Below are 18,356 nucleotides of genomic sequence, written 5' to 3'. Positions count from 1 at the left end.
TAAATTATTAAATAATATTTTTTATTTTAAATTTCAACCTTCAACATCAAAAACTAAATACTTATACACATTAAATAAATTAAACTTATTTTATTATAAATAATAGTTTTAATAAATATGGTATTATGTCAAGTTATTAATAGAAAAAATTTAAGGAAACATACCGTTTTAATTTATATTAATTTTTTGTTTATATTAATTTATAATAATTTTTTTTGTTTATATTAATTTATAAAAATAAAACAATTTAGTGCATTAACATTATTATCCTAATTTTTTGATATAAATAAACAAAGAGAAAAAGTAATAATAAGATACATATAACTACTTAATTATTATGAATTATTTTATTTCCACAATGTTTCCAAATCATAGTTACTTAGAACATTTACATCGAGATCGATGTGTAAACGATACGGGGTGGTCAAGAACTAGAGGGAATTGATAGTAATTTTCATCCCAGCTTGGCAGTGGCCTGGGGTGGTGCATATGAAGAAGCTGTTTCCTCTTGAGAGCGTGATTTCATCCTTGCCTGAATTGAACACTTTGGCGCCTCTGGGAGCTATGCAGCTTCTATAACCCCCCTCGTCCACTGCCACCACGTTGTGAACTGTCGGGTTATAGTTGAATCCTACAAAAAAAAAAAAGTATGTATTCATTGCTATCTAACTGCAAATTCGATCGGATACTATTTGAATATATTTTATATAGCCGTAATGTAACCACCCAGATCCTCTTCGGGCTTTCCCTTTCGGGTTTCCCCTCAAGGCTTTAAAACGAGTCTGCTACGGGACTTGTGTTTTGATATAATTTATCTTATCTCCGGGACTTGTGTTTTGATATAATTTATCTTATCTCCAGATTTGGTTAGTAGAATATTTTCGACTTTCGATCCCACTTCTGTCTTTCATTCTTAACATAGTATCAAAGCATTATTCTTAACAGATACGATTACGCAAGTAAAACATCAGTTACTATTCAACTATCAAAACGAGAGTTGAAAACTCACTTAATATGTCACCGGCTCTAAACACCTTCCCATTAGGCCATCCTTCCACGCCCAGGTTCCATCCGTTCGAGTCGCCAACAACAAAAGTTGTAGCAGCATCGCCATGTTCGAAGCCAAGCAGCAGCAGCAACGCCATTGCAATAGCCACCGTGCTCATCGAAACCGCTCCGCTGCTCCCCTCGTGTCGAGCCATTCGTGTAGCCGAAGTAGCTCTCAAAAAAGATATGGAAAACAATTGTGTTCCTTTGAAGCTTGAAAATGATGGTTATAAAGATATGTAAAACATACAAAACTTGCCTTTTTCTTGTTTCCTGCGGAGAAGTAGTGGGCAGTTTTGCAATTGATTATGTCTCCTCGTTTTGCTATTAAAAGTAAGAGAAACAATCTTCCTCCTTTCTCTCTAGTAACCTCTCATTCCTTCCCCAATTATCTCTCGTCAGCCCACCTCACCCGAAAAAACAGACAAACAATAATTGACAGGTTTAATTTGAGGAAAAAATGAGAATGGCTTTACCCAATTCACAAGAAAAGATTTACGTGGAGATAGATATGATCAGTAAGATATATATTAAATCTTAATTTTATTTGTCCTATTTGTTTTTAGAAATCACAGCCAATCATGATTAAATCTCATTAAATCATGACAATTGTTTAGTTGAGTTAGAAACTAAATGCCAATAATTTATATGAATTCTAGTAAATCACATTAGATTAATAATATTAGATGAATAAATTTATATCAGTAAACAAATAAATAGATTAAAAATAAAATGGCAAAGAAAATTTGTGAACAAAATTAAAAGGGAGTAAATATAGATAAAAGAGAAAAACCAAAAAAGCAAAAGGCCACACAGCAAATACAGATAAAGAAAAAAAAAATAAGAAAAGCAAATATAGAGGACAGGAAAGCACAGAATGACTTAAATAACTCTATCAACTTTTTTATACCAGAGAAACCATATAAAATAAGATTTTTAATAAAAACATAATTATAGATATATAACATTTCAAAACTTTTAACAATGGACCAAGGTAAATTAGAAAAATAATTTTATAGAGTTCAAACTTGAAATTGATGTCATGGGCTCATCTAGGTTGGCTTGGATTTCAAAGGACAGAATCGAACTTTCATTAATGATAACTTCTGGACATCAACCTAAGCTAATCAAGTAAGTGGTCTTACTATCGGCATAGTTATATTTGATGTTGACACGTGCCTCGTGGTTCGGCACGTGTCATATATATTGATATGTGTGAGTTGTTTGTGGATTGATATGCTTATCATATGTTATGTATATGTTATAATATGTGAATTACGGTACGATGTGTTCAATGATATGTTTGAGATAGGATACGATAAGGATGCACAAGACGAAATGTGACGATAGGAGTAAGATACGTTCATGAAACGTTAAGGTTAGGTTACATACCGAAGTGCTATGGATATGAGAGATTGATAAAAGAATATGGTTAGGTTATGTGTAGTGAGGGATATGGGTAGAAAGGGATAGATTTGTGATAGATTGATAGAACAATAGCGTTAGGATACGTTCATGTGATGATATGACTAAGGTACGTTCATGTAACGACATGACTGTGATAGATATAAGACATTAAGGCTATGATAAGTAAGGGAACGATATGACCAAGAAGTGTTTACTATATAAATATATATATATATATATATATATATATATATATATATTGTCATATGATATGAAATATGTTATAGTATGAGATATGTGATAAATTGAATTATTTATGATATGATATATTGTGATGCAATATGTGCGGAAGAAAAGAAAAATGACCGACAAGGGATGAAAAATATTTAGAAAAATTACAGAGTTTTCGAAGAAAATAGTAATAAAATATTCGGAAAGTGGCAAATTACCAAAATACCCCTAGAAGGATGGATAATCACGAAAATGCCCCTCTAATCATAATCAAAGCATCTACCGTGACCATCTGAGCAAAATCTTTCAAACCTTGAATCTCAGCCGTTGGATCTCTTCCAAAATTGGATATGATCTAGAAGACGGACAGATCATCACATCCAGCGGCTGGTATTCAAAACGAAAGTCGGTGAGGCTCTGATCGGAGTAGATATTTCCAGCGGATATTCCATAAAATTCAAACCACCAATTCACGACGATTCTGGAGCTCTCAATGTCGGTTTAAGCTTCTCCTATAAAGTCTGAAGTTGGGGCAACAATATGGAACAAGAATCGAGCAAGGTTGAGAGCCCATTCAAGAGTTATGAGCGTTTAGATTGTGGGTCTCCTACTCTCCGATTTCTTCCAAATTCGAGAGCAATTCTCCATCATTTCTCCCCAAACGTATTCCTATAGTTTCTAAGCAAGATTAGCCACAAGTTCTATGAAGGAATGAAGTGCTGAAAGTGCCCAGAAACCATTTCCCCAATTCAATCCCCCATTGAAGAACTTAAAGGAAAGCTTGAAAATGCAATCCGGGGATACACAATGATTCACCGAGCAAGAACGATCCCAATAAGTTTCTGCACCTCCACAGAGTGTTTCCGTTGAAGACCACGAAGAGAAATAACCTCGGGAGCGTGTCCAATTGAAGGAAATCGATTTCGGGCTTAAGTTGGGGATAAGTGACGAAATCCTATCTACGGTCCCTTTTCTTTCAAATTAAGGATTTCTTTAGCTTCAGAGGAAGGATTTGAGTAATTTTGATGAAGGAATCGAGAGTCGAAACATCATAGAACAAGTTACCCAAGGGATCGAAAATTCGACGTTTCGGGATGTTGCATACCGAGAATGATCTCTCAAAATTAAGGTCCCACACTCAAAGAATGTCCTCCAAACTAATTCATGAAGCTTGAGGAAAGGATATGGAAGAGGTTCCATGGAGAAATCGGGCCTTGAAAACCCCGAAAATTGGTTGCCCAATAATGAATCCCCTATTTTAGCTCCGGCGAGAAAAATGATTTTGGACGAACTTTGGAGGCGAATATCTTACGCTACGATAAACAAAAAGAAACTAGACACAATAAGGAGTCTGTGGAAGGAAATTGGAAGTAATTCGGATACCGGAAGCTCAAGAATGGAGGTCCCGAACGTCGACGATGAGGTAAGTAGCCACATTGGATTTTTCTTAAGAAATACTTGTAGGAATCGCTTGAATTTTCATATGAACCCTAAACGAAGTATGACACAAGGATATATGAAAGAAAAATCCAAAGAACCGTGAGTTAAGGCTTTAAACCGACCAAATTACTCGGGATTTAAGGAACATTAAGATAACCCACTAAATGAGCTCTGATGTCTATAAAATTTTGTTCATGAGCATAATATATCATTATAAGGTTATGTATGAAATTTTGCGGTCATTGGATAAGGATAAGTAGGTAAACCAAGAAACGGGGAGAAATGACCATAATGCCCCTAAGGATATCTACCTACGGTTCATGACCAAGATGACCTCCAAATGCTATGAAACTCTACAGTAAATCTTATTTATGATGCTTGATTAGGTAATGAAGTTTGAAAACCATTGTAACTCGTTAAGGAGCAAAACCAAGAATTAGGGGTAAAACGACCATAATGCCCCTACGGAAGACTACCTACGGGTTAAGCCCTAAATGACCTCCCAACATTATGAAATGTTGTATGAATGAAAACGTTAGGTACCGAAACCAAGATATGGGGAAAACGTATATCACGAACCATGCAACTTTGCCTCCTAGGATGACGAAAGAGGTATCCACTAAATAAGAGATTCTCCACAAGAAACCTTGGTTTCTAATGAGACTCTACGTGCACAAGACCACGTCGGGGCTATTCCTAAGAAGAACTTGTATGTTCCCAAGCTTGACCCAAGACATTATGCATAAACCTAGGATCCCCAAGAATGCATAGAAACACCTAGGTTAATGCAAATGACATGCTTAACAAGTTGCTAGGATCCATGCCCGGAGTAACTGTTATCTCCCATCACGAAGTGTACCACGAGACCCCTATTCCTCTTTAGGTGAGATGCCCTGCTATATGTACCATGAGCATGATGCCACGATGAACTTATTATCTCCCTCACCTAAATGAGATGCCCTGCATCACGAATTTTCAATAGGATGCCACGATTATGATAACACCACCTATGCACTCATGCGGAGAAAATTAAGGGTTACTTTGGAAGAGTTTTCAGGGAACACAAGGCATGACATGACAACCTCTAAGGCTTAGTTCCTGAAAACGAAACAAGTAGTCATATCCTAGCTCAAGGTTTAGAGATGCTCCAACTTCTCTGTAAGGCCTACTCTATATGACTTGAGAATAAGTTTAAGATTACAAGGTGGTTGGAGCAAGTTTGGAACCTAAACTAAGATGGAACTTAGGAAACGCCTAAAGGAAACATGTCAAGATTCAAGACCCTTCTAAAACCCTCTAAGAAGTCCATTATGAACTTATGACCTTCTAGAATAACTCATGCTAGTTATTACGATGGGTTCATATGATCACGAATGTATATAAGTACTTACGCCTAAGAAAATAAGAACCTTAGAAACTTACAAGATTAAGAATCAATAACAAGCTATACAACTACCAAGAAAAGAAGAATGCTAGGTACCACTCAAACATAAGGGACCAAAGTCATCCCGACTCAAAATTCAAGAATTCTTGGTAATACTCTAAGCATGTCCAATTGTGGCCGATACCTCCCACTATGGGGTGCTTTCTAAGGAGGCCTAGTTAACTCTTCTAGGTGGGATGCCCTGCATCGTGTTTCTCTTGCAGGATGTCATGTTTGGCCTCATTCCCCTCACCTAGATGAGATGCCCTGCACCATGTTATGATTTGCAGATGCCATGTTCATGTACACACCGATCACGTGACCTTTATGGTCTATGCCATGTTCATGCATGCATCGATCACTTGATCTTTATGGTCTATCATGGGGAGTGACCTATGGCCACGATGGAGCAAGAAGAGAGTAAGTTACCCTAGCCATGAATCAAGAACCTCCTAAGACCTCCCGTGGTACATCATGCTTATGACTTAGACTACGCTACTTTGAGCGTATGAAGCCTTGAGTGTAGGTATTAAGACTGTGTCACTTGGAACGCACGAAGCCTCGGACATAGGTCGACAAGTTTATGTCTTGTACCGTAAATCCTAAGGAAAGTGTCTTGGAGAACAAATTAAGAAACATAACAAGAACATATGGCAAGAACAAGAACATCTTAGCGGCCAGAAAGTAACAGTTACTTAAAAATGGAAACAGAAAAACAAGACTTGTCAGATTTACTTGAGGAAAAAAAATAAGAGAACGACATTTACCCAGTTGAGATTCTGAGGAGATTTACGTGAAGATAGATCTGATCAATAAGGTATATATTAAATCTTCATTTTTTTTATCCTATTTTTTTTTTAGAAATCACAACCAATTATAGTTAGATCTTAATTGAATTATTACAAGTGTTTAGCTTTGAGTTCCAAACTAGATGTCAATCATTTATATAAATTCTAGTAAATCATGTCAGATTAGAAATATTATATTAAATTTATATCAGTAGGATTAATGAATTCACACTAAATATAAAAAAAAATGAAGATTAAGGAATTAAAGACCACAAACTAAATATAGAGAGAAAGGTAAATAGTAAAAAGAGAGGTAAATACAGTAGTAAAGGCCAGAATAACTTGAAAGAGTTGTATCTACTCTTTTGTACAACAGTAACCATGAAATTATAAGATTTTTAATAAAAATATAATTATAGATATATAACATTCCAAGACCTTTAACAATGAACCAATATAAATTAGAGAAATAATTTTGTTGAGTTCAAACTTGAAACTGATGTCATGGTCTCACATAGGTTGACTCGGATTTCAAAGGACCAACGTAAATTAGAGAAATAATTTTGTTGAGTTCAAACTTGAAACTAATGTCATGGTCTCACATAGGTATACTCGGATTTCAAAGGACAGAATCGAACTTCCATTAAAGATATATTCGTGACAACAACTTAAGCTAACCAGGTAAGTGGCCTTACTATCGACATGATTATATTTGATGTTGACACGTGTCTGTGGTTCTGCACGTGTCATATATACTGATGTGTGCGAATTATCAGTGAATCGGTATGCTTATATTATGTTTATGTTATGTTATAATATGTGGATTGTATGATATTAATTATGGTACGATGTGTTCAAGGATATGTTTGAGATAGGATACGAGAAGGATGCACAAAACGAAATGTAACGATAGGAGTAAGATACGTTCATGAAACGTTAAGGTTAGGTTACATACCAGAGTGCTATGGACAGGAGAGATTGATGGAAGAATATGGTTAAGAGCCTACAAGAACAAGAACAAGAAAAGAAAGAACGTGATACCCTAGCATATCAAGGACACGATTAAGAGCCTACAAGTAGGTTACTTACTGAGTCTTGTACTCATTCCTTATTCTCCATTTTTTTTTTCAGGAAATAATGAGCTGGTCGAGGTCGGTAGCGGACTCTGGAGCAGGTGTAACGACCCGAAATTTTCTACTTAATTTAAGGTCGCTACTATATACATACCATAAACATTGAATGCGGAAGACTTCATTTAAATTCCATAAAACATAACCTTTAACTTAAAAACACAGCCATGGACTTACGTGTTTCGAAAACATCTTTAAAACGACACAACAAAAGACCCGAAATAAAATAAATAAGCGTTTAAGTTTAAAACATCCTATTCTATCCTAAGTCTAAGAAAATGAATACCACTATCCTATGCATGTGCCATGATCTCGAGTTGCGATGTCGTCGTCAGCCGTACAGGAATGACTTGCCTTAACCTGAAAAATGTAGTAGCACATGGCTTGAGTATTTAAAGAAATACTCAGTAACTGACCCCACTATTGGGGTTAAATGCAACAATCACATGCAATAAAATGATGGGACCTATCTTTCGTTTCGTTTCATTTCGTTTCGTTTCGTTTCGTTTCTTTTTCGTTTCGTTTCGTTTCGTTTCATTTTCCCTACGGTGTAATCCTAACAGGTAATCGTGGACGTGTACCATATACTCTACACGCAGCCCATACGTGCGAGTATGAGCTCACCAGCTAGTTCGCACACCGCTGGGCCACTGTCCCTAGCCGGTGGGCATGCTCTGGGGGCCCACCGGGACCCGTTTAAACTAAAACCGTCACGACAGCGCTATGTAGGGCATAACGATCATTGTCCTGCCATTTGGATGTACGCGTTCGTACCCTCGTGATGGGATAAGGGTATCCCCTCAAATGCATGATCACACAATATGCACGAGGTCCCACTAGTCCTACAGTCATCATTTAATGAACATAACCCCGTGTCACGTTTTCATGCTTACATGTCATTCTCATTCTCATTCTGTTACATATCATACATATTCCTAGCGGGGTTATGTATCGTGCAATTTACCGTATTTCATGTCATACAATTCATTCAGTTACATTCCAATACTCATACAACAAGTCATAATCGTACAAGGGTCACACATCGTCACATGCATTCATATCACATCAACTAAGCAATATAAATAACATATATTCACGTTCACATGATAATAATAAGAATAAGTAAATAATAATTATAAAAAAAAAAAAAAAAAAAAAAAAAAAAAAAAAAAGAATTGAATTACCACTCTCTCTCTCCACCTCCCTCAATATCTCCGGGACACCTCCTACAAACAAAAAAAAACAAAAACAAAAAAATGGCAGATTTTGAGAAGGAAAAAATTATCGAAAGAAAAAGAGTATCACAGATCTTGGGAGAGAAGAATTGGAGATGACCTTCCCTTCAAGCAGATTTAATAAGAATGGAAAGAGATGGAAAAGTAATCGGTAAATTAGATCTCCTTTTCTTTTATCTTTTGCGAGAGATAGAAAAGTTACGTTACATTCCCTTTTCAATTATTTAGATTTTTTTGATATCGCACTGAAAATCAGAATTGATTGTAAATGGGTTTGTGAATTGCATCTAACTTGAATCATCATTTTTAGAAGAGAAAAGAAAATCATAATTAATGGATGCGCATTTTGACGGAGGAAAATTAAAATAGATTGAAAATGACTTCTGGAATTGGACAGTCACTTGGGAGAGAGGAGAAAACAGAATAGATGGAAAATAGCTTCCGTTTAGTTTTTAGGAGAGAGGAGAAAACAGAATAGATTGAAAATAGCTTCGGTTTAGTTTTTAGGAAGGAGAAGAAAGATAGAAGAAAATAGAATAGAAAATGGTTCTGTTAATGAGAGTAGTTTTTAGGAAAGAGAAGAAAGAAAAAAAAAAAGATTGAAAATGGCTTCTGTTAATTGATAGTCATACTAGGGAGGAGAAAACAGAATGGATTGAATATTATTTTATAATTGCATAGTCATTCATATGAAAGAAAAAGAAGACAGAGAGGAGAAACAAAATTGGTACAACAGCGAGAAGGAAAATATAAGAGGTGAGAAATTATTATTATTTGTAACAAGAGAATATAATATTATAACAAACCATAGTTGGATTGAATGATTGAATCACCGTCAAATAATATTGACATATTTTCAATTTAAGTTTTACTACCCAACCAAAATTCAGAAACAATGAAAACGTGGAATTCGATTTTTACTGAGATCGTTTTAGAGCGTATTTCACATTGTTAGTTGGATTATTAATTAAAATGTGAAATGCTAACGAAAGGTGACGAACGGTTCGATATGAAGCGAACTCTAGCAACCTTTGGAGCAGCTCACGAGGAACGGGAGCTTACGTTAATTAAATTAGGGAATACTTCGGCTTAAGGCCAACTAGGTAAGTGGTCTTACTATAGGATAAGCTAAAAATTGTATGAGTTACGATGATGTATGAACTATGTCGTACGATGCGGTATGTGAGTTATGATGATGTATGAGTTATGATGATGTATGAGTTATGATGATGTGTGAGTTATGATGATGTGTGAGTTACGATACTTGATGATGTGCTCAGTATATATATATTTTGATGAATGTCGTACTTGATATGTTTGATGTACTTTGTGGCAATATGATGAGTATGATGATTGCGTGACATTTACCTTAATATGATGATGTTTTCCATATTGAGCATGCTATATGATGATGAGTGCCATATTGCATCATGTCGTTAGATCGACATAGGACACAACCCTAAGAGCGTGAAAATGATATTAATATAAATATCTACGAGTATCTGTTACCTAGAGTAACAAAGATATGAGACTAGAGGGTTGTGTCAGAAGAGACATTATGATGGATTTAGAGGGACCTCATGCATATGGTATGTTCATAAGCATAGGGCTACTTCCCCTAGAGATGATGAGTGCGGACGCGCACCGTATGATGAGCGTGTATGCGCACAGGTGCGAAAGCACACAGACGAGGGTGTTCATGAGATGCATGACACTATGGAGTTCCACTGACCTCCAGACGTCGCTACAGATTAGCTTGACCAGAGGGTCCAGGGGGTGTGCGAGCGCCCTGGGGATTCACACTCGCACGTGTGAGTCGTGTGTAGGGAAGTACTACACATCCAATTTGTCCAAGACTGTAGGCCACCCCTAAGATGATTAGAGATAGGTCCCTAAATCATGATTGCATGTGTTTGCATTTGCATGGCCCCTATAGTGGGGCCACTTACTGAGTATTCTTTGAAATACTCAAGCCGTGTGCCACATCATTTTTCAGGTAAAGGCAAGGCGCACTTGTACGGAGGACGGCGGCATCGCGAGCAGAGACTGTGGCACGTGCATAGGATAGATTCATATTTAAATTCTTAGTTTTAAGTTAGAATAGGGTGTTTTGCATTCCAATGTTTTAAATTACCTTCTATTTGTTTTTATTTTCTCTAAAATTTAGTATTTTGTATTTAAACACGTAAGACCATGGCTATGTTTTCCAGAGAAAAAGTTGTTTTAAACGTTTTTTTTTTAAGTTTACGTTATCAATTATGTTCATGTAAGAGTTATATTTCTGCATTATAGATGAGCATGAGACGTTAGTAGCGACTCTGAGTATGTGGAAATTTAGGGTCGTCACAAAATCCATCGTAATGTCTCTTCTGACACAACCCTCTAGTCTCATCTCTTTGTTACTCTAGGTAACGCATACTCGTGGATATTTATATTAATATCATTTTCATGCTCTTAGGTTGTGTCCTATGTCGATTTAACGACATGACGCAATATGGCACTCATCATCATCTAGCATGCTCAATATGGAAAACATCATCATATTAAGGTAAAAATCATGCAATCATCATGCTCATCATAATGCCACAACGTGCGTCAAACATATCAAGGGGCACTCAACAAAATATGTATATACTGCACATATCATCAAGTATCATAATCCACACATCATCATAACTCATACAATTTATTTAGCCTATCCTATAGTAAGGCCACTTACTTGGTTGGCCTTGGCCGAAGTACTCCATAAATAGCTAAATGTAAGCTCCCGTTCCGTGAGAGCTGCTTCCTACGTCGCCGGGGTTTGTTTCCTATCACACCGTTCACCACTTTCCATTAGTATTTCACAATTAATTTACCTATAATTTAATAAATGTGAAATACGACTCTAAAACGGCCTCAGATACCTTAATTGGGGCCGAAAACAGATTCGGGAGGGTCAGAATAGTGGAAACCGGGCTGAAAACAGGTGAGCCGAGCCGAGCCGAACAGCCGCCTGAGCGTCGCCGGAGGGAGCCTGAGCCGTTTGCGCCGAGCCGAGCCGAGGGACCGCCTGCGCCGCTATGTGACACGTGGCAGCAGAGCGAGCCATGTCGCGCGGTAGCATCGGGTCGAAGCGTGGGTTGCAGAACGGTTCGGGTGGTGGTTTGGGTCACGGGCTGCGGAGGCTACTGGGCCAAGACTATAGTTGGGCCTCGGCTTATTGGGCTGGGCTGAAAGTTTTTTTTGGGTTGCAGGCCGGCTCAATTGGACCGTGGGTCTGGTCTCGGGTTGGTTCAATTGAACCGTAACTTCTGGGCTGGTCTGAGGTTTGGGCCGCTGTAGTTGGACTGGGTCGAAGGCAGAGGTCGAGGAAATAATGGGCTGACACTCTCGGGTTGACCCGGATCCATGGGTCTAGTCTTCCTTACCCGACTTCGGCTGATTTTTCGGCGAGCTTTCTCTCTCTACTTCCCGCGGCGTTTCCGTTGCCGATTTCGGTCCTCTCTCTTCCTCTTCCTTTTATTTAACGTCCTTCTTTCTTTTCTGGGAGTCTTGCGGCCTAAAGGTTCCTAAAACCACAGATCTATGAACGATTAGGAAAAACCCAATTTTCCGACCTCGGTTACCGACGACGGTGTTTACGAAGAATCACAGAACACACCTTGAGTTATCGTGCTTTCGTTAGGGACCCTTCTCGTGGTGGTAACAGGTCGTTTGGTGTCGATTTGAGGGTTCGTCGGAGAAACTAGACACTCGCCGATTTTTTTTCCGAAATCTCTCTCTCTCTCGTAGTTTCTGTCTTTTCTCTCTTTGCAGGTATCCTGATGGTGCTGGGTGTCGTGGGCTGAGGGCTGGGCGTGCTGTGGCCGTCGTTTCGCGTGGGTTCCGCGAAACTCGGCGGTCGCCGGAAAACTCGCGGGTTTTCCGGCGACTGAGTTTTTATTTTGTTTTTTTTTTGTTTTCTCGTTTTCTCGTTTTCTTTTTTATTTATTTATTTTTTACTATATATATATTTTTTTTCCTTTCTTTCCCGAGTCGTTACATTATCTACCCCTAAAAAGAACTTTCGTCCTCGAAAGTCTCAAACTCTTGTACCAACTCGGGGTATTTCTCTCTTATTTCATCCCACATTGGTTGGGGAGGAGAACAAATCACCATTTATAAGGGTGTGGAAACCTTCCCCTAGCAGACGCGTTTTAAAGCCTTGAGGGGAAGCCTGAAAGGGAAAGCCCAAAGAGGACAATATCTGCTAGCGGTGGATCTGGGTCGTTACAAATGGTATTAGAGCCAGTCACCAGACAATGTGCCAGCCTTCTCGCTGTTCTCCAAGGGGAGGTAGACACGAGGCGGTGTGCCAGTAAGGACGCTGGGCCCCAAAGGGGGGTGGATTTGGGGGCGGTCCCACATCAATTGTGATGGTGTTAATATAACACATACGGAAGCAATTTGGATCTTAGGGCGGTCCCACATCGATTGTGATGGTGTTAATATAACACATGCGGAAGCAATTTGGATCTTAGGCACTTTTAAAAATTGGGTTAGCTTTTTTTTATCATTTCTTTACCATAAAATCCATTATTCGGAAGAAAGTATTTAAGTTCTAAATAAGATTTGAAAGCTTTCTTTTATCATTTCTTTACCATTTACCATAAAATCCATTATTCCGAAGAAGTATTTAAGTTCTAAATAAGATTTGAAAGCTTTCTTTTATCATTTCTTTACCATAAAATCCAGTGTTGGAAAGAAAGTATTTAAATTCTAAATAAGATTTTAAAAAAACATAACATTTTAATGATTATTCGACCATTTTCATGTTCTTAAATAAACGTTTAAAATTTTAGTCATATTCCAAAAATAAAATAAATTAAGGTAATTGAGGTATGCTCTATTTCCCAAATTCAAGTTAAATAGATTAGAAATGCTAAATACTAACGAAATGAGATGGACCTCCTAATAGGAAACGACTCCCGGTGATATTTGGAGCAACTTCGAGGGACGGAAGACAAGCGTACTCGAATTTAGCGAAATACCGGCTAAGGCCAACCAAGTAAGTGGTCTTACTATAAATAGGTTGGACGACTTGTTTGATGCATGAGACACGTGCCTCGTGGCCCTTTTATGTGTCATTTATGCTTTATATTTATGACGTTGTGACTATATTATATGATGATGATGTATAATGTATGACGTATGATGACATAATTGAGTTATATGATAATGCCATATGATATTATATGATGTTTTTGTTGGGTTTTATGTCCTAAAACTCATAGTTTTTTAAACAAAAAGATATTCTATTTTCAATAAAGTTATTATGGTTGTTTATTCAGTAAAGATTGTTATTGATTAAAGTGAACTTTACGATCATTAATCTGAATCCAATAAACTAAGAACACTCTGGCTATAGTATGATTACTTGAACTATATGTAGAGACATAAGAGTGGATCAAGTTCAAGTATATAGTCAAAATGATCTATAGTATAAGGATAAGGCTAAGTACCTTATTCTGGGGACACTATGGATGCGGCCCACTTTTGTATATGATATAAACAATGTGATCACTAAATTGTACATGTGGAGACATGTGAGTGGGGGCGTCCTATGCAATATGTATTGCATAAGATCGGACCATGAAGAAAACCACTCTCACTTTATAATGTCGTTTACTGTTGAGACTGATTTTCTTTTCATTCGATAACCTAGGTAACTCGGTTTTAATCCTGAGCTAACCATGAACTCCTGTTTATTCGGAATTATACTTAGATTTGCATGGGTGAGAGTGGCTCTAGTTCGCCGACTCAATAGGCCTCCCATATCAGGGGTAAGACTGGGTGAATGGCTGGGGACGTGGGGTGCAAGATGGAATTCACTCCTACCCACTTTTAGGATAGAAGAGAGGTAATTCCATTAAGCACTGACTCCAGGTCTTGAACAAGGGGCCCCACCCTCTCATTGGCCTGAGAGGCATTCGGTTTACTGGTTGGACCACAAACCAATTGTTCATTAGAGGATCAGTGAGACATAAGGAACAAGAAGTAACTTTAGGGGTGAAACGGTAAATTGACCCAGCTCTAGTTACGAACAACCTGTGAAGGATCGACTTACTAATTATGGTTATATCAAATGGACAGAAATATATCTATAGTGAGGGGAGTGCAACTACTAGGCTATAGTGGAGTGTCCTAGTAGTTAACAAATGTTGGTTAACAAGGTTAATGAGTTTAGCCGGTTAATCTTGGATCGTTTGAGCCCATGATCTATAGGTCCATTAGGTTCCTCTGCTAGCTCATATCGGACTAAACCATAGAACAGTGTGACGAGTGAGTTCGAAGTGTTCGAATTCAAATTAGGGAATATGCGCTACATATATACGATATATTTAACCGCATTTTTGTTTAATTTACGAATTAAACAAAAGGAGAGAATCTGAGATATTTATGTGTCGGAATTGATTGGGATTGGCATTTGAATTAATATTAAATATTAATTAAATAGTTTAATTGATCATTTAATGTTACTTTAATTTGAAATTAATTATTCAAATTAATTGTTGAATTAAAATGAAGAAAGTCAAATGTTGACTTCATTTCATGGAAAAATCCATGTTAGTGGAATTTTGAGGTGTCAAAATTTGGTTTAACCAAACTTGCATGTTTGCCAAATAAACCACAAGTTTGAGTGGAATTTTGAGTGTCAAAATTTGGTTAACTCAAACATGCATGCATGTTTGCCAAATAAACCTCACAAGTTTGAGTGGAATTTTGACACAAGTTTGAGTGGAATTTTGAGTGTCAAAATTTGGTTAACTCAGACATGCATCCTTGCCACACAATCCCAAGCATTTGAGTGGAATTTTAAGTGTCAAAATTTGGTGATGATCTCAAATTTGCATGAACATGCAAACATGACTCTTTAAATAGAGTGATGGTACATCTTCTTCTTCTTGGTGAAAAACCTTGAGAAAAATCTCTCACAAACACTCTCTTCATATATACAAAATCCCTCCCAAGTTTAGTCTTCCACAATCCCGTTCTAAGGACGGAGGATAGTGGAGAAGACACTAGTGGTGATTCGAAACCGGTTCGTGAGGAAAAAGAAGCTTGAACTACAAAAGGTTAGTATTCAGATTCATTAAGTTTTAATACTTATGAACATGCTAGTTATTTACTATAATTGATGTTCTAAAAGTGCCTAAGATCAAATTGCTTCCGCATGTGTTATATTAACACCATCAGTTTTATGATGATGTTATATGATGACGACAATGCATCACAACATGACGATGTAAGATGTAAGATAATGAAATTTCTTAATATGACGTTATTCCAGATAAAGATTCGTTGAGTTTCTTAAGTAGAACTCTAGTTAATGTATAGAATATATATTTAAATAATTATAAAAATTTTCAAATACGATCTATAAATATTAAAAAAAAAGAAAAAAAGAAAAAAAGAAAAAAAGCTTACAAACAATACAATCAATTCATTATTTATATTTATATTTATATTTATATAAATGATGATTCCTAATTAATTAATTATTTATATTTATATATAATTAATTATCTCTCTTTCTATATTTATGAAATGTAAACCGTAATTAATGAATAAATTATTATTAATTATAAGCATTAAATTAATTAATTTTAAATCATTAAATAATATTTTTATTTTAAATTTCAATCTCCACCATAAAAAACTAAATACTTATACACATTAAATAAATTGAACTTATTTTATTATAAATAATAGTTTTAATAAATATAGTATTATGTCGATATAAGTTATTAATAGAAAAAATTTAAGGAAGCATACCCGTTTTAATTTATATTAATTTTTTTGTTTATATTAATTTATAAAAATAAAACAATTTTTAGCATTAACATTATTAATTTATATTAATTTTTTTGTTTATATTAATTTATAAAAATAAAACAATTTAGTGCATTAACATTATTATCCTAATTTTTCGATATAAATAAACAAAGAGAAAAAATAATAATAAGATACATATAACTACTTAATTATTATCCATTATTTTATTTCCACAATGTTTCCAAATCATCGTTACTTAGAACATTTACATCGAGATCGATGTGTAAACGATACGGGGTGGTCAAGAACTAGAGGGAATTGATAGTAATTTTCATCCCAGCTTGGCAGTGGCCTGGGGTGGTGCATATGAAGAAGTTGTTTCCTCTTGAGAGCGTGATTTCATCCTTGCCTGAATTGAACACTTTGGCGCCTCTGGAAGCTATGCAGCTTCTATAACCCCCCTCGTCCACTGCCACCACGTTGTGAACTGTCGGGTTATAGTTGAATCCTACAAAAAAAAATGTATGTATTCATTGCAATCTAACTGCGAATTCGATCGGACACTATTTGAATATATTTTATATAGCCGTAATGTAACGACCCAGATCCTCTTTGCTTTGGGCTTTCCCTTTCGGGTTTTCCCTCAAGGGGACTTGTGTTTTGATATAATTTATCTTATCTCCAGGATTTGGTTAGTAGAATATTTTCGACTTTCGATCCCACTTCTGTTTTTCATTCTTATCATAGTATTAGAGCATTATTCTTAACAGCTACGATTACGCAAGTAAAACATCAGTTACTATTCAACTATCAAAACGAGAGTTGAAAACTCACTTAATATGTCACCGGCTCTAAACACCTTCCCATTAGGCCATCCTTCCACACCCAGGTTCCATCCGTTCGAGTCGCCAACAACAAAAGTTGTAGCAGCATCGCCATGTTCGAAGCCAAGAAGCAGCAACAATGCCATTGCAACAGCCACCGTGCTCATCGAAACCGCTCCGCTGCTCCCCTCATGTCGAGCCATTCGTGAAGCCGAAGTAGTTCTCAAAAAAGATATGGAAAACAATTGTGTTCCTTTGAAGCTTGAAAATGATGGTTATAAAGATATGTAAAACATACAAAACTTGCCTTTTTCTTTTCCTTTGTTTCCTGTGGAGAAGTAGTGGGCCGTTTTGCAATTGATTACGTCTCCTCGTTTTGCTATAAAAAGAAAGAGAAACAATCTTCCTCCTTTCTCTCTAGTAACCTCTCATTCCTTCCCCAATTATCTCTCCTCAGCCCACCTCAACGAAAAAAACAGAAAAACAATAATTGATCGGTTTAATTTGAGGAAAAAATGAGAATGACTTTACCCAATTCACAAGACAAGATTTACATGGAGATAGGTATGATCAGTAAGATATATATTAAATCTTAATTTTATTTGTCCTATTTTTTTTTAGAAATCACAGCCAATCATAGTTAAATCTTCATTAAATCATTACAATTGTTTGGTTGAGTTAGAAACTAAATGCCAATAATTTATATGAATTCTAGAGTTAAATCTTCATTAAATCATTACAATTGTTTGGTTGAGTTAGAAACTAAATGCCAATAATTTATATGAATTCTAGTAAATCACATTAGATTAATAATTTAGATCAATAAATTTATATCAGTAGACAAATAAATAGATTAAAAATAAAATGGCAAAAAAAATTTGTGAACAAAATCAAAAGGGAGTAAATATAGATAAAGAGAAAAACCAGAAAAGCAAAAGGCCACATAGTAAATACAGATAAAGAAAAACAAATAAGAAAAGTAAATATAGAGGATAGGAAAGCACAGAATGACTTAAATAACTCTATCAACTTTT

The 18,356-nt window shown here is 36.2% G+C and overlaps 1 protein-coding gene and 1 long non-coding RNA gene across 2 annotated transcripts; both read right to left on the bottom strand.

The window, feature by feature from the left end:
- Positions 1-321: 321 nt before the first annotated feature.
- On the bottom strand, positions 322-1,235 carry LOC147793415 (basic blue protein-like). The gene is made up of 2 exons (XM_087121705.1): positions 1,010-1,235; positions 322-631 (listed from the first exon to the last, which is right to left on the bottom strand). The coding sequence occupies exons 1-2, from the start codon at positions 1,200-1,202 to the stop codon at positions 432-434; spliced, it is 393 nt and encodes a 130-aa protein (XP_086977831.1). The 5' UTR covers positions 1,203-1,235; the 3' UTR covers positions 322-431.
- Positions 1,236-16,696: 15,461 nt separating this feature from the next.
- Positions 16,697-17,671, bottom strand: LOC111786014 (uncharacterized). Its single transcript, XR_015419997.1, has 2 exons — positions 17,333-17,671; positions 16,697-17,006 (listed from the first exon to the last, which is right to left on the bottom strand). It is a non-coding gene; the product is annotated as an uncharacterized LOC111786014 (long non-coding RNA).
- Positions 17,672-18,356: the final 685 nt, after the last annotated feature.

The sequence above is a fragment of the Cucurbita pepo genome, chromosome 2, assembly GCF_057944985.1.
Source record: "Cucurbita pepo subsp. pepo isolate OVF chromosome 2, ASM5794498v1, whole genome shotgun sequence".
Classification (NCBI taxonomy): domain Eukaryota; kingdom Viridiplantae; phylum Streptophyta; class Magnoliopsida; order Cucurbitales; family Cucurbitaceae; genus Cucurbita; species Cucurbita pepo.
The sequence above is the reverse complement of the archived record's forward strand: the minus strand, read 5'-3'. Positions and strand labels throughout refer to the sequence as shown.